Genomic DNA, 23,937 nt, shown 5'->3' on the forward strand with positions numbered 1-23,937 from the left:
CGCGGCGCGGGTCGCAGCAGGGGCGGGGCAGCGCCCACCTCTCCGGCGGTGCCCCGGCAGCGCCATGCGGGGCCCGCGGGCGGCCCTGGCGCTGCTGCTGGCGGCGGCGTTGGCCCCGCGCTGGGCGCGGCCGCACCCGCAGTGCCTGGACTTCAAGCCGCCGTTCCGGCCGCCGCGGGGCCTCGCCTTCTGCCGCCGCTACGCCGAGTTCGGCTGCTGCGACCCGCGCCGCGACCGCGCCCTGCTCCAGCGCTTCTACCGCCTCAGCGCCGGCCTCGACGAGCGCACCTACGCCGCCTGCGCCGGGCACCTGCAGGACCTGCTCTGCCAGGTGAGACCCTCGGGACTCCCGGAGCTCCTACTGCACAGGGGGCATCCCGCCGCGCGGGGTTCAGCCACGTGGGGGCCTGCCAATGCTCAGGGGGCATCAGGGGTATGCAGCCCCTGCACGGAGCTCTGGTGTAGGCATGGATGCTTCTGCCCCATCGAGGTGCTTTGGCCCACGTGTGTGTGCGTCTACTCATGCGGGGCTACATCAAGCCCAGGTATGGATGGCTCGGCCCAGACATGGGTGCACTGATCCCATGGGTGCATTGATCCTGTGCACTTGTCCAGGCACAGGGACTTTGGACACTCCAGGGGAGTGTAAGCCATGACGTTAATTCCCAAGCCCAGACTGGAGTACCCACCCACATCAGGTGGCATCAGCCATGGCATTAGTGCCTGGGCACATCAGCCCACACATGGGTGCATCAGGAATAGCGCAGCAGCCTAGGCATGTGTTCCCGGGCACTGGAAGGAGTGACTGTCCATCATCAAGTATCCCAGTGGACTTTTGTCCATTTGCAGTTGTCTAAAAGAGGAACAAGGATGTTGCTCTTCATTAGTTTAGGAGCAGCGGTCTCTGAGATAGGTATGTGGACAGTTACAGCTTGCAGACTTTCCTCACCCTCCTGGGGTTAGGACACCAGACCTGGTGAAGACATCCACAGGGGACCTGTCTGCACAAATCATGCTGCTTGTTATGACAAATGATGGGGTCAGGTGGGGTTTTTTTGTATTGGATTACAGCACTTTGAGATACTTTTAGCATGTGCCAGGTGCTAACAGTCCTGGTGATGGATGCAGAGTAATGCCTGTGGATGTGGCATAGGAACCTCTGTGGTGGCCATCCTGCACAGGGGGGAATTTCTACTCAGGGTTGATATTCTGTGGCCAGATATGATAACAGGATGATCACAGTCTGCGCAGAACAAAGTGTCTGACCCTATCATCAGTGGAGGCCTCGCATGTCTGAGAATGCCCCTGAGACACAGCAGTGGCAGCTCAGCACTGTGCAAGTGTAAACCTTAAATTAATTCAGACAATGGAGTCTTGTCTGCTGTGCTCAGATGGCTTTTCAGAAATGCTACTCCTAACATTTTGCTGGTACCTCTTGGGTTCCCTAAAGTGTGAAGAGAAAGAAAACACTTTACCACACCAGGTTCTAGAGAATTGACTTCTATTTCATCTCACGTTGCACTGGAAGCAAAAACCATTTGAATATATTTCTGAAACAAGCAGTGTCTAAGAGTCCATTTGCTGATAGGAAACCAGTTAGCAGTGTGTGCTAAGCACTCCTGCTTCTGGAAGAGATAAATAAGTCTCCTGTGTTTGTCAGAAAGCCAACCATTGAAAATGTCTTCAGAAACAGAGAAATATTTCAATGTGGGAGTCAATGATTCACTGAAATGTTCTGATGAGCTCAGTGCATCATCAGCCCAGATGTGGCTACAAACCACCACCTCTGGCTGCACAAGCATGTAAGGGATGTTCAGTCATTGCAAACACTCTAGAACATTCTGCTTCTATTCATTCATTGTATATACAATTTATATCCTAGACCTGAATTAATAAGTGTGTTTCTGTGACTTATTCAGCGTGCTTCTGTCTCTTTCTGCTCACAATTCATGGTTTCTCTCAAATGTGATCAAATTATTTTGACAAGTGTCTCAGCTTGTACTTGTGGATTCCTGCATTTTCTTGAGTTCTTAGAATAGTAGAATAGTTTGATTTGGAAAGGACCTAGTCAAACCTCCCCTGCAATGAGCAGGGACAGCTTCAACCAGATCAGGTTGCTCAGAACCCTGTCCAACCTGTCCTTGAATGTTTCCAGGGATGGGGCATCTATCACCTCTCTTGGCAACCTGTTACTGTATTTCACCACCCTCATTGTAATTATACCTAATCTATATTGACCCTCCTTCAGATTAAAGCCATTACCTCTTGTTCTATTGCTACTGTGCCTTGTAAAAAGTCCTTCTCCAGTTCTCTTGTAGCTCCTTTAGATACTGGAAGGTGCCATAAGGTTACCTTGGAGCCTTCTCCACCAAACTGCAAGTGAACAGATGCCTCACTCTGCTTCTTGGGAAACAGCTTGCTTAAAGGCTTGAGTTTCCAGATGGAGGTGGACATGGAACGTTAGGGATAATATGGAAGTTAAACACTTTTTGGAGGAGTCCTGTTGCTTCCTCCAGGCTGATAGCAGCAGTAAATAAGACATTGTTTGATATGGGTGTTCCATCAGATTCAGACTGTTGTAATTCCTCAGATAAGGAGCTGCCACTGAATTCCTGGAACAAATAGGATGCATTTGGCTAGCCTGTCTTAATGTAACTTGTTTTGTTTTCTGATGAGTTATTTTCGTAGTACAAACTAGTTCCAGCCCTACTGAAGTAACTGATCATCTGCCCATTAGTTTCCTCGGTCTTCGGATCACAACATAGTTTAAAATTAATGAACAGACAGCATCATTTGGAAATGAGAATTTAGATCTAATATTGATCCTGGGCTCTGACTAAGGGTAGAGCTTCTTGGTATTTTGAGTTACGTGAACAGGACAGGAAGATGTGAAGGCTAAAGGACCACAACATTTGCTTCAAAAGCAGAGAAATTCAGCATAAGGCATGAGGTTCCATCTCTTATGGAATAAAATTTGGAAAATATTTCACATGTGTCTTGAAAATACCCTAGGACACGCTGGGGTACTTTCAGGCTAGTGACAGATCTCTGAATATCACTGCCAGTGTAATGCTGCTGTAATTAGCAGTATGCCACCAGGAATGTGGCAGGGAGGGAGGAAGTTGCCCACAGCTTCTATTCAGACACACCCGAGGCTGTGGTGAACAGCCTGCAAAGACAAAGAGACAGGGAAACCATATCTCCGGGCTATTTTTAATTCTGATGCTGAAGCCAGGGCATTGCTTTATACTGCATAAGATCACTGCTTGCTTTGAAAGAGGCTTTCAGAGAATGAGATACACCTGAGTACTCAAGTGAGGGGCCTCCTCTCTCTGAATGGGAAACCTCCATAGGCAACAACAGATTCAGCTCCCACTCAGCCTTCCCATCAAATTCCCATTCTGTCTCATTTCAGTTTGTTTTCTAAGGCAAATTTTTCAATCATTACAAGTGAATTGACAAATGCTCTGTCTCTTTCTGTCCCTGGCACACCTCATGTAAGCAAGCGAGTGTGTTACCCAATCTGCCTGTGTAATTTCAGTGTTTTGTGTCACAAGCAATCTTCTTTTTACCACATTAATTGCTGCTCATTTGAAGGCATAATAACCTTCATTTTGCAATGAATGGCTTGACATTCCAGGAGGAAGGCTTATTGTGCACTAATGATCTGTTATATGGCCTCTCAGTTCATTATGGTATGAAATAGAAAATAAAATAAAAATTAAATATTGTGTGTGCTTATCAGCCAATTTAAACAGTTCGGAATCTCAGATGTTATATCTTTTCAGCTATTGACTAGTGTTGTAATCTGCATTAAGAAATAGCTCCCTATAGATCTAGAAACAGCTCCCTATTTTTTTTTTTTTTTTAATTAAGCTGGTTTTGCTTAGTAAAAAAATGAAGAAATGCCAGCTAGGAATTTTAAAATACAGAATTTATTTAAGTAGTGGTTTCTTTTCTGACCTTTCTTGCATTAGTTATTTATCAAAATACAACTTTGAAAATAACTGAGCCTCCACAGAGACATGTGTTATTTGAGGAGCACTTTTGAGGTGCTCATTGAGAAGATGCATTATAACTGGAAAATATTGTGTTTGTTACAAGGAAAAACCCTTGCAAAGCAGAACTGAGTCACTGTGGTCAGTTTGTAACTTAGAGTTTTACTGGATTTCAGCTTTTTCATAAGGAAAATGTGTCTGTAGGCGTTCTCATAGTGAAGAATTCAATGAGATGTGTGAACTTGATCCAGTCCTTAGGCAGATTTCAAGGCTGCACTTTCCATAAACAAGGGTTGAGCTGCAGCTGCTGCCAGTGGGCCTTGCCTGGATTATGGCCATTTTGTGCTTACTGTCTGAAATCCTGCAACCTCAGCATCCCTCAGCATCCCTTGCAGAACTTGGTGACTCCTGTCAGGATTATGAGATGTCTTTCCCCACTCCTGCCTGGGGATATAAATGTCTGTAGGCAAAGGTCCACCAGCAAAGGCAACTGGACACAAGCAAGGATGGTGTCCTCCCCTCCTCCTCCATTTTCTCATCCCACTCCTTCCAAGCTGTAAATCACACCCATGTTTGAGGTGCATGTTTGGATTATCAAATGATGAGGTATGAATGCCCCAGGCTTTGGCCCTGATGGCCTTCCCCATTCTCTTGTCAGTGTGGAGATGCAGGGCCTGAATCTTCTCAGCTAACTCTTTGATTTCACTTCTGTTCTGTGATGGATCTTACTATTTCATAGATAAAGTCAGAGCATCCAAGGAAGAAAAGTCTCTTTTTTCTCAGTACAGTCTACTAGGGTGATGTAGCAACATAGGCATCATTGCAGGTTTTTTTGAAAAGTTCTGTTGTTAGAATAAATGAGTAACAGCTTGAGGAAGTCAGCTTTCACCAGGAATATTGAAGATAATTTCCATGAGTGCTGAGACAAACCCCCTTTCTCAGATCTTTCCCTCTGTTAATATAACTTCAGAATAAACCACAACATATCTTTTAATTAAGATGGAGTATCTCCAATTAGTATCACTGCTCAGCTGTTTCAAATCTGGTCCAAGAAATGACTTGAAGCTTTTTCTCCCTCCCTCTAGGAATGCTCTCCATATGCAGCTCACTTGTATGATGCTGAAGATCCCTCCACCCCCGTGCGGACGATACCAGGACTATGCCAAGACTATTGCATGCAAGTGTGGCAAAACTGCCGCTCCATTTTTCGCTCTCTCTCTGCAGACCCGGAGTTAATTGCACTGGAAAACAACATGGCAAAGTTCTGCCGCTACCTGTCCCTGGAGGACACCGACTACTGCTTCCCACACCTGCTGGCCAACCAGAACCTGAACCAGAACCTGGGGCTGGTCACCGCTGACGCCGAGGGCTGTCTCCAGCTCTGCCTCATGGAGGTCGCCAATGGGCTGCGCAATCCCGTTGCGATGGTGCACGCCAGCGATGGCACCCACAGGTTCTTTATTGCAGAGCAGGTTGGCCTGGTGTGGACCTACCTCCCCGATGGATCCAGGCTCGAAAAGCCTTTTCTGAACATCAGCGAGGCCGTGCTTACCTCACCCTGGGAAGGAGATGAGAGAGGGTTTCTGTGTATTGTCTTCCATCCTAAATTCAAATTTAATGGTAAAGTGTATGTCTACTATTCAGTTGAAGTTCGTTATGAAGAGAGAATCCGAATCAGTGAGTTCAGAATTTCTCCTAGTGACATGAATGCCTTGGACCATGGTTCTGAAAGGTATTGTACACGTTTCTCTGACAAACAAATTTAAGATCTTAGAGGGCAACTTGTGCATTTTTAAGGATTATTAATGAATGAGACTTATTTAGCTTAATGTTTTTGCATGCCGGATTGGTAGCATGTTAGTCCAAGTCCACGTCTAGGGCGTTGAGGTACAGAATGTGTGTGTCCTCCATGGATGGAGTGCAAGTGTTCAGGGATAAAACACCTATAGCTCTCAGTTCTGGCATGTCAGAGGATTTAACTAAACATGGATTAAACATTATTCATACTTAGTATTTTGGGGGTTTTTTTGGGTGGGGCTTGAAGGTTTGTTTGTTTGCTTTGGACTTTTACGATTACCCTTTAAAATAGACTTCTGCAAGGCATGAGTGAAAATCATTTCAAAGCCAAAGGTTTCCAAAATTAGTATAAACAAACTAAGTGATACCAGACCAAAGATGGATTTGGTCCCATATTTTCTCATCTGAACAACAACTCAGCCCTGTGATATTACAAATTTAATATCAAATTAAATAAAAAGCAAGTCACTGTGTTACTACTGAGTGCATTTTAATTGGAAGTGTCACTTGTTTGAGTCTGGCCTTGCAGTTGTTCCACACTAATGCACAGATGATGAGGGACTTGTTTGTGGGGTCAGTTTATAGATTTACAACCTGTTGCAGAACTATGTTATAGAACCATCGTTTTGAGAGACCCTTGAATATTACTAATGCTAAGATTTTTGCTTCCTTATTTGGATTTTATTAGGGGCTTTCCAAATACCCAGCTGTGGATGATTCTAGCTCAAAAATGCATGTAGCCTAATGATAGATAGGGGATACTGGTTTGTAAAGCAATTACAGCAATCCAGTGTAAGCAGCACTGTAGATGACAGGTAAGGGGAGTTACAACCTGGCACTCAGGAAAGTGAATCAGAAACCTGCAGATATCGACAGCCCATGAGTTGTCTTGTTTAAGAATCCTCAGGCTCTATGTTTGTAACAATTTCTTTGCTTATTTAGCTTATGGTTAGTACAGCAAAAGCTTAAGAAAACAAAATTGTGGTCCTGTTGTGCTTGTGTAGGCACAGGTCCCACTGACTTCATCCTGAGCTGCTGCCCAAGAGGGAGCTCAGGATGACATGTGGTGTGCACTGTCTCGGCACAAAGGCGTGTGTCTGTTTATCCTCAGATGTTTGCTCAGTGCATTTTGGTTTTTTCCATCTTCATTGGGAGGCTGAGGAAGATTCACCTTTGTGTCCACACAGAATCGTCTCTCACTCCTTCTGCCAGATGGAGCCTGTGCACTCTTGCACAGTTACCTTATCACAGAGGCACTGACATTTAACAGGCGGTGACAATCACTCCATAGTCAGGTTCCTCCCCACAACTCACAATAGCTATCAACATTTCAGAAGGGAAAAAAAACTGTCTAAAAATGAGGTGATGTAAGTAAATATTATAATTTGCTTTCATAGCTATTAAGATGCACTGCCAGCATCTTAATGATGAAATCCAGACTTTTTTAGAAGCTGGAGTAAAATGAACAATCTTCAGTTGTTATACCTGGGAACCTCCCCTGCATATATTTGTGGCTTTACCATTCTATAAAATTATACTTTATATATTTCACACTTTCTTGCTATGAAAGGGATTCCAGGTGCATAAAGTAAAAAACTAAAATAGAGATCTTGGGGTTTAAATTAAGGTAAATTTTGTTGGTACTGCTTTGAATAACCTTTGTCAAAATGTCAGTTTGTTGGTGGGGCTGCTTTTAACTGCTCTTTAAACTCATAAGGTCCTGGGTGTGTAATTATATTTTAAGGATTCTTCTCTCTTTAAGAATTTAACTATTCCTTAATGTTTGAAAAGTTTTATGTTCTCCTTGAAAGCTCCTGTCAGGATTGTGCCAAAAGCTGTACAGATGCACAGATGGACTGGAGTCTTTTCTCTTACAGTTTCCAATTGGTTATAAGCTCAGATACCTTTTCTTTAATAAAATATAAATAAAAATAAAAAAGGAGTTTAACAAGGAGGAAGAAAGAATCAGAGGAAAAGTTGAGGTAATTAAAAATATATTTTGTCATGTAATTTCCCAGACTTTCCATATTACACAATTTGGTGTTTCTGTAATCTGGAAAATATGTTGAAACTATTTAAGGTTAGAAAATCAGCAAAGCCCAAGAAAAATTCAGTAACATGGATATGGAAGAATTTGTGTCAAAACCAATCTGTAGCTGCTTCCATCTGTCAAGAACAGCATTGGCATGACATTGCTCTGCCCTTTGCTTAGTGCTTGTGCAGTAGGTAATTGCTTTCCTCCCTGTTTTCTCATAGGATAATCCTTGAAATAGAAGAACCTGCTTCCAACCATAATGGAGGGGAGCTGCTCTTTGGAGAGGATGAGTATCTCTATATCTTTACTGGAGATGGAGGCATGGCTGGGGATCCTTTTGGCACCTTTGGAAATGCTCAGAACAAGTAAGAGTGGATCCATCCCTATGGCAGCTCCAGGCTCCCAGCATGTGTCTGCAGGGCAGCAGGGTGTGGGAAATCAATGCCAGCCACATGAAGGCTGGCATTGTTCGGGGGCAAATGAAATTATCTTGAAATGATTGTTTTTTCAGAGGTATTCAAAGACTTCTCTTTTCTGAAACATAAAGAATGAAACCCTAGACTTTCCAAACCCCCCATCTCTGATTTTTTACCAAGGTCTAGTCTTATTTCATTCTCTTTTTCTCTTTCATTTCTTCTCCCAATACAGATCAGCCCTGCTGGGCAAAGTGCTGCGGATCGATGTGAACAACAACGACCGCGGGCCCCTGTACCGAATCCCTCCTGACAACCCTTTCATCAGCGACCCTACGGCTCGCCCCGAAGTCTACGCCTACGGAGTGAGGAACATGTGGCGCTGCTCTTTTGATAGGGGGGACCCTCAAACCAAGGAAGGGAAAGGGCGGCTCTTCTGTGGAGATGTGGGGCAGAATAAATACGAAGAAGTCGACATCGTCGAGAAAGGGAAAAATTACGGCTGGAGGGCGAGGGAAGGGTTCAGCTGTTACGATAAAAAACTTTGCACCAATTCTTCATTGGGTAAAGAGATGGGCTCTCATTTTTAATTCCTGCCTTCAAAGCCTAGCTGCTGGGTGGGAAACACACCTTTTTGGGATGTAAACCTCTACTGTCTCGGTCTAGAAGGGAACTGGCTTGGCATAAGTACTGAAAGTACAAATGTTACCGTTTCTGAGTTAGGAGGAAAGTGAAACATGCTAGCTGTTGTTTTTCTAGGTGATCGGTGTTGTTAGTGAAATTATGTGGTGATTCTGGGGTTTAGAGGGACAATTTAATCTCTGCCACATAAAATAAGCTTTCGTGCAGGAGCAAGAAAAATTTGGAGGAATTGTAGTTTTCTCTGTAACTCACAAGTTTTGTCCTTATTTTAAAAAAAGAGAGAAAAACATCAACTGATCAACCCTTCTGCACGCTGCCTGCTTTGAGGCAACTGAATGTCCAGTGTATTTTTGTTTGTTTTAACTATGCCAAAAAGGAAAACCTCATTTTATTTTCATGTCTTTGAACTGTTCAAAATGGGATTGAGAATATTTGCTGGCTGGCTAAATTCCAGTGCACAGGTGAAGTCAGAACATATTGAATTGCAAGGGCTGATGTGGACCATGTCTTGTGCTGGAACCTCTTCCCAGAGATCAAGGGGGGCAGTGGAGTGGGCTGGCACTGATTTGCATTAGCTGAGATTCTGATTCTTTTCTCTGTGCTGTGTGTTGTTGTTTAATTTTCTTCCTATTATTAACTCAGTTTAAATTCCTTCCTTTTATTAACTTAGCTATAAGTACAATGAGAGTGATTAAGTATTTTTTTATAAAAATGTCAAGAGCAGGGAACAGATTTTTTGCACTCCCTTTGCTGAAGCAGTTGTTCAGAGAGCTCATTTAGTGCTCTCCTGTGTGACAGTACCCGCATGAACATTCATGGCAGACACTTTACTGAGGTCTCCAGGGATTCAGAGCAATTTTTGATGACTTTAGAGACCGTTTTGTTAGAACAGTGAAATGTCACAGCCCCTTTATAATGATAAGCACAGCTGAAGTGTAGAAAACACCTGCTTTAGATGAAATTCCCCTGGTGCAAATTCCTCACTGGCAGAGCTGCTGGGTTTGCTACTTGCAGCATCTGCTACATGGGCAGGGAGAAAGGCTGCAAAGATAAGGAGGAGAGAGTACCACAAGGTACCTGTAAGCCAGGAGTTTCAAAAGAAAGGGGAGGAAGCACCTAATGGAGGCCCTCAAAATCAGGACAGCTCTTTCCAATTTACATCTGTCTTACGTTTTAACTTATATTTCATAATGAATATGCCAGTACTGCATCATTCATGCCTGTGCCATCCCATAAATATTGATGGCCCTTTCAAGTTGCTTCTCCATCTCAGAGGAACAGAAGCTATTTGTGCTGACATCTGACATATCTTTTCATCAGTGCCTGTAGTCTGGAGTTACCCATCTCTTTTTTTCCTTTTACTACCTAAACAAAGCTGCATTTCCTGCATGGGTGCAGTGGCTCTGGGGGTAACTGTGAATTCATAGCTAAACCAGATAAGCTCTGTAGAAATGTGCCGGAAGTGGCACTAACAGAGATGGACTGTAGTGGGAGGAGAAGGGCTCAGGAGAGTGCTGAGGTGTCTTGGTGGGGGGCAGGGCGATCAAATGTGGTTCTGAAAAGGTGAAAATCAAAATAAATACAACTCCATCTGCACTTCATTTAAATAGAAGATGCTCCAGTGAACCTGGTTGTACTCTGCCAGTCTCAGAACAATCTAGATAAAGAGCTACTCTGCAGCATGTGCAAAACAAGTCACAGATCTTTTCTGCCCTACAGATGATGTGCTTCCAATTTATGCATATCCACACAAAATGGGGAAATCTGTTACAGGAGGCTATGTCTATCGAGGTTGTGAGTCTCCAAACCTGAATGGCCTGTACATATTTGGTGATTTTATGAGTGGGTAAGTAAACACTTAGGACACTCACTAAGTTGTACCCCCAGCCAAAATCCCCCCAAAAATAGCCTGATAGCCCTTCAGCCCTCCCCTCTAGCTTTTTCATGTGCTTGTGTTGCCCTTGAAAGACAAGGGGTTGCAGGGTGTATAGTACATTTGGGTTAATATTAACAATCCTTCACTTTTCAGAGAAGCTGCAGTTCCTATTGCAGCTAGGATGGGTAGGAAGCATTAACTGTCCTTTCAGATGTCCGTGCTAATATTCATAAATCTTCTTGGTGGGGTTGTGGAAGTGCTCTTTTGCCTTGCAGACGGCTGATGTCTTTGAAGGAGGATCATGCTACTGGAGAGTGGCAGTACAGTGAAATCTGCATGGGAACAGGACAAACGTGCATGTTCCCTGGGCTTATCAATAACTATTACCAATACATCATCTCCTTCGCTGAGGATGAAGCAGGTATCTTCTAACTTTATGTCACACTGAATGACATGTTTGTGGTATCTCTTCAGATGAAAACACCAGAGAAGAGATCAGAGAGGTCTCCTGGGAGGCAGCGGGTAGTGGGGAGGCAGAGCATGAGTCTGTCAGTCTTTAAAATGCCAGTGAGTGAGATTCCCAGCATCTCCCAAATATCAACCCAAAGTTACAATGCTAATTTTGAGGTCTGTGTGCCATGCAGTGCCTGCAGTGGGAATTGGAGTCAGTTCCCTTGGGACTGAGTCTGGTGTGCTGGACGTGCTGCTGCCCTCACACCTCTCTGGAGAACAGGGAGAAGAGGGGGCCAAGTAGAACAAAACAAAGCTTAGAAAAGAAACCTCATTCTTCACAGTGCTGTGCCATGGAGAATGCGGGCCCTGAGAGCCTGAGAAGCTGATGCCCAAGGGAGAGCAAGTCTATATTCTTGTCTAGTCAAGAAGGCCGTGGGCATTATTAATGGGTACAGGGAAGCAGATGTCATGAACAGCAATTATGTATCTGCTCACCCTGGGCTGGGATATTTGTACCTGTCAAGGTGAAGCAGAACGAAAGCCTATGTTATGTCTTGAGTGAGGCGTCAGCAAAAGGCTGCTTAAGTCCATACTTTATTAGTGCCAGCTGGGATTTTGCCTTGTAGAGGACTGAAGGATACAGTCTCAGTGGGGCTTTGCTGTGTTTTCATGACTGGAGACATTTTGCTTTCTAGAAGGTAGCTGCTGTGCTCTGAAGAGGAGGAAATCAAGAGTCCTGGGGTGAAAGCTGGTGGTATTTCCTGTTATTTGTACATGGGTGTTGCAGAACGTGCAGCCCGTGCAGCCCCTGGCTGGGGGCGGGGAGAGGATGAGCCCCACAATGTTCAGCACCATCACTAAGGAGCTTCATGTGCAACCCAGCAATGCAGGAGTTGTGCTCTGTCCTGTTCCAGGGACTTCCTGGCCCGTGGTCACAAGCACCTGCTTCCAGAATGCCCCAGCTTTTAAACATCTGTTTTTTCCTGCAGATTATGTCAAGTTTGGATGTTGCGCAAATCATATAAATGCAAATTTTATCACATAAATGCAAATCCTCCAAGTTAAGTACTAGCTTGAAAGGTTGACTTTTTTTTTGGAGTTAAATTCCATTTTCTTTAATGGCTAATATTCATGGAATTTAGAGCTATTTCACAGTGCTGTAGTGAGAAGGATATCTTACCCTAAAATCAAATAACTTAGTTCAAATCAGCTTTATACTAAGTGCAATATCAAGCTGTTGATTGCAACCCTTGCTCATGCTCATGAGGATGATCTCCCTCATCCTGTGCTTGTCAACAGTCTGGCGGTGGTGAAAGCAGGGGTGAAACACTGCCGCTTTTTTTCCCTGCACTGTGCTTTGCATGAGTATGAGAGCTGAGTGGGGATTTGGGCTGGAGTTTCTTTCCAGAGGTAGTTAATTGCCTTGTGTTTGCTTTTTAGTAATGGAAAGAAATCTTTTGATAACATTGTAGTGAGGTTGCTTTATCTGCAGTGAACAGTCTTCTCTTGCACCTTTTTCTGTGCTGGGAATCTCATTTTTTACAAGTTTGCCATGCAGTTTATTTTAACAAGGTTTTGTTCACAGAAGAATTTAAGTTTTGGCATTGTTTCTCTCATGAATGTTAATCTACCTGGTGCAGTGGATGTGTGTATGTGGTGGGGAGAGCTCTATTTCTGGTTCATTGCACAGCCATTATAAAGCCATCAGCCCCATCCCTGGCCAGCAGAACATGTCAGAGACACCCCAGGCACTGTATCTGTGCGTCACATGTGTGTAGCCTGTGTGCTTCATGGCCTGAGCACCCACACTCCTGCCTGATAACTTCCAGGAGAGAGGGGCAGGGTGTAAAGCACACATCACCACAAAACGCAGTGCCAGGTGTTTCCCATTCCCATTTGGACCAAGGCTGTCTCTGGCCTGTTGTTAATGAAGCTCACCAGAAGAAGGAAGAAACCAACCAGGGGTAGCCAAAGGTTTCTGCCCTGAGATTATCCGAAGGAGCTCAGCCCAGGGCAGCACAGGAGAGCAAGTAGGAGGAGAGAAGGTCAGCCCCAACTGCCATGAGCTGCCCATTCCTTTGCTCACTTTAACCTCTCCATTCCTTCCCCTCTTCCCCTTGGATTACCCATAGGACACCCAAAAATATCTGCCTTACTAAGCAAGTCCATATTGCCTTTTTTTCTATTTTCTTTTTTTTTTTAATATTGCAAACTTTTTTTTCTCTCTGATCCTTTTTATTGCACCACACAAGCACTTGAGCTGTCAAAAGAGAAGAGTGCCAGGACTATTTATCCCAGTCTCCCCTGCACAACAGGAGAAGGATAGAAATTCAGTTAAAAGAAAAGAAGTCAAATAAATGGTGATGGACAATGTGTGTCTGAAGGTCAAGCCCTGTACTTGTGACCTCATAGAGCTGTGACGAATCAATGCCTTTTGTGTGAGATATGTCTCATTTTGTAGGTGTGCTAGAGAAAGCAAAAGCAAAATCTTGTTCTCCTGTAATTCACCCCAAAGGAGTGCTTCATCCAAATGAGCAGAAGACAGTGAACTTTCTTAATTTCCTTTCATTTCATTTCATTTCAGTAATTCAGGGTTTGAGTGTCTTACATTAGAGAAGTCAAGGAGCACAGATTATAATGAGATGACAAGTAAAGTCTGGGCAGGTGAACCTGCAGTGGAAGTTTGTCCAAATAGTACTTCATGATGATTTGTAAAAGCTCCCACTCACTAAGAGAATTATATGCCAATGGACTGCCGATGAGCTCTCAGACCTGTGATGCAGAGTTAGCACCTTTGTGCTGCACAGGACAGGAGCTCCATGGACAGTTTTCATGGCTGTGCCTGGTTTTTTTCCCAGGGGAATTGTACTTCCTGTCTACTGGTGTACCAAGTGCCACAGCTTCCCATGGAGTGGTGTACAAAGTGGTGGACACGTCCAGGTATGAGATGTCCTTGCTGCAAATACCTGGTGATGGTGCAGTGAGTCCTGGCATGGATGGTGTGGATGTGATGGTGTGGATGTGATGAGTGATCTTGGCTGACTAATTAACTCTTCTCCCATGCTGGGCCCTTCCGGGGAGGTTGATTGAGGAACATCTGGAGCAATTAATTGTAGGTCTGCTTTGCTCTTGCAGTCATGGGGACCTACACTGCCTGGTGCCAAATTTTTATGGGGCCTGTTGGTGTTATGTGGGTTGGGAGATTTCCTGATTGCTAAAGGTGTATTTTATGGGTGGAATGTCTTTCTTGGGCAAAGTTTCTCTAGATTCCTGTCCAAAAGGAGGCAGTTTTTCTCAAGCTGTTTATTCTCAATTCCTCTCCACCCCTTTTTTAATCTCCCAGAAGAGCCCTGTACCCAGCCCAGTGCTGCCAAAGCTGGACCAGTGTGACCTGCAATGCTTTCTAGGGCAAACCAGACATGAATATCAAAAAGTACATGCTTTTTAGTGCTTCAAAGAGGCATATGGATTGGACAAGAAAATTGGACCATCGTTACACCTCCTGGATTCCATGTGCCTGTATCTGAGACTAGGCAAGGCAGGGAATAGCTGAGTTTTATGGGAAGACTTACAGCTGTTTTTTCCATCTTCGTGTTTTTTAAGTGTTACTATTATTGGCTAAACACCAAGCTACTTTCAGCCAGAAATTGAGAGTGAGATTTTTGTAGCTTTTTTTTTTTTTTTAAATGGATTAAATTTACAGCTTTATCTATCTGGGCATTTTGAACCAAACCACTTGTCTAGTTTTATGTTGAAACCAGCCCCCAAAGTTAAAGAGCCCCCGGATCTATCATGTGTTTCCTCCAACTCTCCTCTGTCAGGAGCATTTTCCATTATCTAATGCAATGGAAGAGTTCCTGTAAACTATGTATTAAGAAGCTGGTATTACATAACGTTTTCAAAAATAAAGAAAGCAGAAGTCAAACACAAGTCGTAAGTTTAAGTTTAAAAAGAAGTTTTGTTCATGTTCAGAGTACAAAAAATTCATTGGAAAATTCATAAAAGTAGGGAACATAATTTTTGTAGATAGTTGACAGAGAAGCTGTCTGCCTTCCACAGAAATGCAAACAATCCCATTACACAGGAGTTATACCCTCCAAATGCAAACATCGTGCATTTTGAACCAATTTGAAAACCTCTGAAGAAGTCTGAGTATTAACAGGACAGCCGTCATAGGAAAAAGTGGTGATGAACCAGATGTGGCTTGCCAGAAGTGAGATACACCTCCATGGCAAACAAATGCATGTCAAAATAATGCTCCATACCAGGAGAGAGCCTCTGGAGGAGATGCTTGGAGTTCTTTTCTGAAACTAGTGCTTTTTTGGCATGACATTTGTTTGGGCTTTCTGTATGAATAATAGTGTGTTATTTTGCTTCCGTGAAAACAGTCTGAAATCTTGCATACACATGACCTTTGCGTCAGATGTTCAACGTATACTGTCTAGTTTTGTAATTTTTATTTTCAGTTTGATTAATCTCTTTCTGTAGTGCTTGAACCTGCCAATGTTTTATTTCCTTAATGGCTTCAATAGTGGCAACTGAAAACACAGCCAGAGTACTCCACTGCCTTGCAAATTTTTGGACTTTCATCAATGGCGATCTGTGATTGTTTAGTTATGTTTTCTACTGTAAGAGATTAGTTGCATCGTTTAAACAGACTTTTTTTTTTTTTCCCCAATAAGCATTATGTTCTTAGAAAAGCAATGGGAAGCAAAGTGTTGCAATGCCAGAGGAAAGGAATTAATTGTGCAGCATATGTGTCCCTTTTTTTTCAAGGAGAGCACCACCAGGAAAATGCCGAGTTGAGCCATCACCAGTGAAAGTCAAAAGCAAGCGCATCCCATTTGTGCCAAAGGAGAGTGAGTGTAACTCTTGCTGTTGATTATTGGTTCATGTTAGCTGGCAGTAGATACAAACTCCAGACTTGCACTATGTGTCCACATGTGTGGAGACCACCCACAACTTCACTCTTCAGGGTATCTTCAAAATTAAATCTTACCAGCTGTTTCGGATCTGAAGATCCAAATAAGTTCAAATAAGTCATAAAGAATTTCCCCTTTCCTGGCCATGTGAAATTTGCTTTGTAGTTTCTGACCCTGTTCATTTTCCCTTTTTCATGCTACATTTGTACACATTTCATTACCACCAACTTGGCTTCCCTGTACCTGTTCCTGCCCAGAGACCTTGTGCTCAATGGTGCTTTTCAGTGACAAGTGATTTTTTGCAGTAGCTTCAGGTAGTGGGGAGGATATGATGGGTAAAGGGTTGGGAGGTAGCTCATTGAGCAAGATGAGGGCTGAGTCATTGTGAGTTGAAAGTAAGAAAATATGGGAAGAGAAAATGTTCCCAAAAGAACCAGTGATCACGCACTGAGGTGAACTTCTGGCTTACTCAAACCCTCCAGGGCTTTTTGATTGCTTCATGCTGCATGAAGTATTGGACTGCTAAAGCTGGAGTAGTCAGTGGTGAAGCTGAATCTGCAGCAAGCCAAGTACTACTTATGTGAGGTGCAAAAACCTAAACACGATATTAGGATCTCAAAAGTAGACTGGGCACTCTCACCATTCTTTTCTCCGGTGCATTTAATTTACTCATGTAAGTACCTGGGCAGTACTCTAACAAATTCCCTTCCAACTCAGCATAGTCCCTGAACTTTGTCACAAAGCTAATGGTACTGCAGGAACCCTAAAGTCAGGATACTTTTATTTAATTTTTAATTACATTAATCACGTTACACTGCATTTGAGTCACTAACAGTTCCTACAGCCTTGGCTTCAGGGAATAATGAGGGCACTCTGCACCTTGCAACATTGAGTCTTTAAGGTGGAACAAACTCAAAGGCTAATTATTGGCTGCTGACATGCCTGAGCACTCAGCATATCTTCAGAGATGTTCTCCTTTTCTAGCTGCACAGGCTGTTTCCAAATATTAGTAACTTGGTTCATGTTCAACCATTTTTGTGTTTCTGCTTATGCATTATTCTCCATGCAAGTCCAAAGTTCAGATTTTTAATCTATACTTATAATTAAATCTTTCGGGCTTGTTTACAGGGTAGTTTTCATCATAAATTAAAACTTAGAAATGGTGAGAGAGATTCTACCAAGTGTCTCAAGAACTACATTCACTTTTTGGTGAAAAATAAACAGGACCATTTTGATTCAGAAGCACACAAACATGGAAGTGTAGCTGTAAATATTTATTGGTTTAGTTAGTATTTAGTCTGAATGGAGCAGAAACACCAGGGCATGTGCCTTGTATTAACTATGAATACATTTTTTGGAAGTGTATTTAATAAATAATTTAACAAAGAGTATTATATAATGACAACTTGATCCAGTGAGGTGAAAAGCACTCCCAGGTGACCATTAGCTTTCAAACACAGTCCTACACAGTATTCTATGAGTTCCGGGGGTTTTAAGTACTTTGCCAGATCAGGCTCCATCAAATGAGCTGTGCACAGGTAAGGCCTTCAAATCTGTTTCTTGCCGTGAGAACCTCAGCTTCCAAAGAGAGGAAGTATTTTCATGTCATGAATACAATTCCTATTCAAAGAGTGTTATTTGGAAAAACATGGAGCGCTGCAAGGGTTTGTCTTTTTGGGGGCAATAGATACTAAGCACAAATAAGACAGTGATATTTTTCCTCCTCTCTGTACTACAAAGCAAATGATGAATGAGAGTAGATAAATCTGGGATATAATTCAAAAAGTCATGATGTCTTTACAAATGTCTGTGACGCTGTCCCAGCTCTGTTGAATGTTATTCCATGAAATTCTGAATTGCTTCCTTCTGGCAAACTAAAACTTATTTTTAGGCTAAAAATAAAGCACATGTGAATAAGCAAGTCCAGTAAGGCCTGGAAACTGTGACAGCAAAGAATTTTCATCTCTTCAGAGTTCAAGGCTCTTTTATTTTTTTCTTTTTTTTTCATAAGGAAGAACAAACCCAACCTCAAATCCTGGTTTATGTGTTGTCCTGGCAACTCCGTTCCTCTTGCGCATTCCAGTTGCCAGAGAGAATTGATTTTGAATGTTCCTGATTTCAGCTCCTCTGAATAAAGCATCTGGCCCAGTGGGGAGGCCACGCTCTCCTCTGGTAATGATCCAATTCTTAGTAATGAAGAGAAGAGCAGAAATAGTGCCTGTCTGTAAAACGCTTCCGGCAGCTCTTCACCATATCCTGGTGAAGAGCTCCTCTCCTGACTTTGAAACTCCAGCACCTACCCTTTAAGGGCCAGGCTGATGTTTGCCAGTGAACCACTCGGAGCTTCCTTTTTGGGAGAGGCTCACGAGTTGGCATTCAGCCCTGCAGTCCTCTCTACTGACTAACAGCAGCCCACATTTTTCACTGAGGAAATACTGGGTCACTAAGTGTTGTTGCTTCTCAACAGGGTCAAGTAGGCAAATTCCACGAAGTTAGTTAAATAAGTCAAAAATCAGCACTGGTTTTGTACAGTTGTCTTCAAGCATTGCCCGGAGAGTGACAGACTCATGGTTTTCTGGCTTTTCCCAACAGAGTTTATTATGAAAACACCAACACCAAATCCCCGGCTGACGACCACGACCGAGGCCCCGTGGGGAGGCGTCCCAGACCCCAAAACCCCCCGCACGCCGGCAGGGGACCGAGTCAGGACGCCCAGGCCCGGGAAGGGCGGAGAGCAGAGGGGGCAGCGCAGGAGTAAGAAGCCGCCCGTCGATGGCTCCGTGCGGCTGATGCGGCAGGGCCGGCGGGGCCGCGGCCGGGGCAGGGTGGAGATTTTCATCGACGGCGAGTGGGGCACGGTGTGCGACGATGGCTGGAGCTTGCCCGCCGCCGCCGTGGTGTGCCGCCAGCTCGGCTTCCCCTACGCGGTGCGGGCCACCAAGAAGGCAGAATTTGGGGCAGGGACCTCGCTCCGCATTCTCCTGGATGATGTGCAGTGCTCCGGGCAGGAGAGGACGCTGCTGGAGTGCTCCCATGCCGATGTCGGCACGCACAACTGCTCGCACGAGGAGGATGCTGGTGTGGAATGCAGCCGGGAGGAGGTGACAGACTGGTGACAGAAGAGCTGGGGAAGGCAGCTGAGGGACTCGGAGTACATCCCTTTCTTGTCCAACCCTCTAAACCAGCTGCAGTATTGAGGGGGGTGTGTCCTGCCTTGAGGATGCTGCATCTGTTTAAAGTAATCTTATGTTTTCTTCATGTCGTCCTCATGCATCTGCCTCAGAGGGAAAAAAAAAAAAAAAAGTAAAATGAAGCACTGAAATGAGGATGTTGTGGACAGGGACTGCATTTCTAAGTGGTTTTTTGTAGGAACATCAGCCAAACATCAGCCTTTATAGATCAGAAAAGAGATGCATCCTGTTGCCCTTTCCCATTTCAAAATACAGCATTCCTCAGCTGTGTTTCACAATGTTTTGCCAAAAAAAAAAAAAAAAAAAAAATCCCAAATGACCATGTTTCCCTCTTATGGAAGCATTTGCATTGTTTGCCTTGCTTTGCCACCTGCAGCTGTGAGCTGAGGTTTCTAAGAATGTGCCTTTCTAAATCTGTGCCTTTCTTTGAAAATTACAAAAGTATAAACTTTTTAAACTTTCCACCCGCCAGTTTAAAGGAAAATTATTTTTCTGTAATGTTTTTTATTGGTATAAACCTATTGGTCATCAAGGATAAGCAAAATCAGATAATTTAGAAGAAATCACAGCGTACTGCATGGAAAGTATTTCTGCAATTTACATTAGCCTAAGTGGAAAGAAAATCTGACCCTTTTTACATGAAAAGAATTGAAAATCTGTCCCTTTTTAAGTGAACAGGATCATTATCCAGTTTAACTCTGAACATGCTTTGTGCGTCCACTTTCCCAAACTTTATGAAGGCACATGTTTTTTCATTCAGTTTTTCACAGGTGTGAATGACTAGATAAGAGGTAATGCACTGGGGCAATAATCCTGTAATATTTACCCCTTTTTAGAGGATATTAAAAAAAAAAAGCAAACAAAAGCAACCCTATTTTGTCTGAAATGTGTTTTTCACCTGAGTGGTGATTAGAGACATGTGTTCTCTTATGAAAGCATTTTGCCTGGTTATTTGTTTTGCCTGGTGTAATCAGGATAGGTTTTGTCTTGCTGCTCACACAAGAGCATGAGAAAGACAAAAAAACTCCCAAAAAACTCAAATGTAAAATGACCAGTGTGTCCAGAAAAGTTCACAAACAAAACCTTGTATCTAAAACTCTTACTGTGGATATTTATTTTAATTCCCCAATTTCATGTAGACAATATCTTATTAAGCCTAAAACATGTATAGGGTAAATAATTTGTTTTAAATATTTTTCCTGAACTTTCTGATAAATTCTCATTAAATTCTTTTTGATGATGAAGAACACCTTCAATATACAAAAGCAGATGATCCAAAAAAAGTATTTCCCCCTACTTCTTATGAAGTATAAAGGGGGAACAGAGTATAAAGTGCCTTCTGAGAAGTACTACTCTCATTTCATTTGAAAACCTACAAATGCCATCAGGCACCAGACTATTATTAGGCCTTTCCCACTGCAGTGAAATTGCAAACTCCTTTGTTTCAAGTGCAGAGATTCACTTCAGGCGCATCAAAACGTTCAGGGAACAGGAGAGTCCTTTGTAAATTCTTCTGTTAAAAGAGTTGGAACCTATTGAGCTGGTGGGACTAGAGGACTGGAAGGAAAAGGAAGGTGGAGACATGAACTTTCTTTCTCCAAATTCCTCTTCCGCTTCTTTTGGCTCCTTAGCCAAATTTCAGCTAACTCTGTCTGGGAGATTTTAAGGGTAATCTTGGTCATAGTTATACTTCAAAACTTCTGGGTAGAAAAAAAGACCTGCACAATAAAAGTTATCCTAAAGGAATTGAGGTGATCCCGGGATGTCTGCCATAGGAATTTCACCATCATTTTCCTAAGTATTAAGTACTCTTTTTCTAATTTAACTATAAGTTACCTGCTTTAGTCCATTTGAACCTCCTGAGAACAAGCAGAGGCCACATACACCTTGGATATTGCTGGTGGCGATTGCCACCATCCCTGGCTGGCAGGCAGGGTGACACACAGGCTCTGGTGGCAGCCAGAGCACAGGGAAACCAGCCCCCAGGGAGCAGCTGCGGGTGAGAGAGCTGTGCCTGGCTGTGCTGGCAGCGAGCACAGAGCCCTGCACCCCCCGGGTTTGCTGGTGAGGAGTTTGCTGATGCTGGTACGTGGGTGCTGCCAGCTCCACAGGGAAATATTTATCAGCAGAGGAAGAGACAAGGCTTGTAAGTAAGGGGTTGTTTTCCTCTTATCCTTTCTCCTAGCCTACACTGAGTGGGGAAGGCATTCAAATAGGATCGAGCCAGCTCAGCACAAGTGGCTGTGTGTGCCTGTCTGTGCCTGCCAGCTCAGTGCTCTGCTATGATGCTGGAAAGGTATTTCTGACCATTGTGGTCCTGCCAAGCTTAAAAAATGTCTGTTCTAAATCCTGGTATCTGTCAGTCTCGTTCACTGGTATTTAAATTATGAGCCTGTACTATTTAAAGCACACAAGTACACATGCATTTAAATACCCTCTATCTCATCTGTTGTTTAATAAGATTCTTATTGATACCATTTTTATATAGCAGGATGTGACACCAATCAAGCATTAGATAAACTAATAAACCCTGCTGCTACACTTGAACATGACAGTATACTTCCTGGATGCTAATTCAGGATAAATCTTAAAATAGCCCACAGTGCAACCAGTCTTCTGCATGTATTATGTGGCAGTCCCAAATTTTTGTCTAGTAGCAGTATGGTTTATTGCCTTCTCTCCTGATTCAACTCTGTGACTGAGACTGGAGCACCTGCATTTTTCCTTACATATCTTTCCTTTCCTTAAGTTAGCACAGCTGCATCACATAGAGGACCCAGCATATCTCTAAGGGAACAGTGTAAACTCAGCCTTTCCATGTCGTTTTCTCTACCTCCAAGGCAGAGTAGCTCTGCCCAGAGCTCAGGATTTTTTGCTTACGTCCTTGTGGTGCCCAGCAGTCAGACTGAGCACTGCCATACTGTGTTGCAGTCTGTGGTGTAGACATTATCTTCATTTGGACTTACCATGCTCTTTCTGAGAAATCTAATAGATAAATCTTCCCAACATTTCTAGGAATAATCTTTAGAGCTTGCTGCCCAAGCAGTGGAGGGATAGTGAAATAGGTGGGGTGTTGTATCAGGGGTTCTCACTCAAATGCTGGCAAAACCCTCCTGGGTGCTGAGCCCTGGATGGAGCACACCATGAGGATGTCCTCCATGTCAGGGCAATTTGGGCTGTGTCAGACTGCAGGGTATGAACAGCATGAAGTTCGTGTATCACATCAGTAAGCACAGAGGTCTGTAACCAAATTGTACTGAAGGCATGACTCAAGCTCAGAAAGCTCAGCAGTGTCACTGTGGGGGGCACTGGCACTGGGAGCAAAGATGAGCCTGGGGCCCCAGCCTCACATGCCATCATCGTGTTTCTCCGGCCTCTATCTCCTTTATTAGCCTCTCCCCCACCTCTCACCAGATAGATCTTTGTGTTGGGCTTTATGATGGCCAAGGGAGAACAGCAGCTCAGGTACTCCTGCCCTGCCCCAGGGCCCAAAGCCACCAAAACCCTCCCAGGGATGTCCCGAGCTCAGCCTGCCTCTTCTTCCATGTGTTAGCATTGATATGGCTGTGGGGGGGACAGTCCCCAGAACTAATCAGTCCCTCTGTAGGAGAGCTGAACCTGTCGCTGTTTGGGTGTGGTCAACATAGAAATTTAGAAGCTCAGAGGAGAAAAACAGTCACAACATATCAAAATCCAAGTCTGCCTTCCTCTCGGAAACATGCCAATAGTCGTCTCTAAAAGGTCAGCATGGCCCCCTTAGATACTTTCAGACAGAAACACACATTTTTCTACATGAAAAGAGATGTAAGCATCTTCTGATAACTACTAACTGCATTCCAAATTTAAGCTTTAAGAAATCATAGTTTTTTCCTCTGTAAACAAACAAGACATGGAACCCATTTGATGTGTTCAGATCATACCTTGCTGCCTCGTATGCGACTTTCCCAAGGTTCTCATGTCTGGGGCACAGGTGTAGCTATAGAACTGCCTCGAGCAATGTTTCAACGTTGTCAGAAAAGCAGCTATGATGGAAATGTCAATCATTCCTGTACAATAATGTGGTAAATAGGGATGCTGTTTTTAACAACAGCAAAAAAAAAAAAAAAAAAAAGAAAAAAAGAAAAAGAAAGTCTGTAGTGTTCAGTCAGTTGTACAAGTATTACACCAAGTAGTTTGTTCCTCAGGGGCATTAGCTGTTGGCAATCACTAAACCCTTAGACTGTTTTTGTTATTTTTAACAGCTTGTCAATTGCCTGTCCACTCCACGCTGGAAAATTTTATTGACTGAGAATGATCAGGACCTCAGTATATACGGGCTGGGGGACAACTGACTCAGGGTGAAAATCACTGCAAAGGTCTGTACTTGGCAATGTTGGGTAAGTAACATCTAACCCCCTACAGATTTTGTTTTGCAGAGTTTGACTCCTGTATTCAGTGTAATCTGTGGCAAAACAACTGGGTTTAGATCAGCTCTTTTATTATTATTAACTTTTAATGAGCGTTTTCCTGTGCACATCTGCCACGGTAAATTCTGGGTGATCAGGACGCCCAGCCCTCTGGCTATTCGTGTGCTGCTGAAGGCATTTCCCAGCACAAGAGCTGCCTATGCT

General features: G+C 43.6%; 1 protein-coding gene and 1 long non-coding RNA gene across 2 annotated transcripts in view; one reads left to right on the top strand and one right to left on the bottom strand.

Moving 5' to 3' along the window:
• Positions 1–64: 64 nt before the first annotated feature.
• HHIPL1 (HHIP like 1) lies at positions 65–21,073 on the top strand. The gene is made up of 9 exons (XM_042047347.1): positions 65–331; positions 5,084–5,730; positions 8,052–8,195; positions 8,479–8,807; positions 10,605–10,731; positions 11,037–11,182; positions 14,073–14,154; positions 15,991–16,073; positions 18,729–21,073. Exons 1-9 carry the CDS (start codon positions 65–67, stop codon positions 19,250–19,252), a joined length of 2,349 nt encoding a protein of 782 aa, XP_041903281.1. The 3' UTR covers positions 19,253–21,073.
• Positions 19,332–23,937, bottom strand: part of LOC121673730 — an 8,168-nt gene continuing 3,562 nt past the window's right edge. Inside the window, exons 2-3 of the long non-coding RNA XR_006019292.1 lie at positions 23,248–23,401; positions 19,332–19,410 (exon numbers count right to left, since the gene is read on the bottom strand). This is a non-coding gene — a long non-coding RNA (uncharacterized LOC121673730). The remainder of the gene's footprint in view (positions 19,411–23,247; positions 23,402–23,937) is intronic.

Source organism: Corvus kubaryi, unplaced genomic scaffold (genome assembly GCF_017639235.1).
Source record: "Corvus kubaryi isolate FWS band 111438036 unplaced genomic scaffold, C.kubaryi_AGA036_p1.0 66, whole genome shotgun sequence".
NCBI classification, from domain to species: Eukaryota; Metazoa; Chordata; class Aves; order Passeriformes; family Corvidae; genus Corvus; species Corvus kubaryi.

What these genes read in the sequence shown, in the direction of transcription:
- HHIPL1 (XM_042047347.1), top strand. Translation starts at nt 65, where the DNA reads ATGCGGGGCCCGCGGGCGGCCCTGGCGCTGCTGCTGGCGGCGGCGTTG. An exon ending in TTGGACCATGGTTCTGAAAG is followed by an intron (nt 5,731 to 8,051) that starts GTATTGTACACG and finishes GTTTTCTCATAG; the next exon opens with GATAATCCTTGAAATAGAAG. An exon ending in AAAGTGGTGGACACGTCCAG is followed by an intron (nt 14,155 to 15,990) that starts GTATGAGATGTC and finishes TTTTTTTTCAAG; the next exon opens with GAGAGCACCACCAGGAAAAT.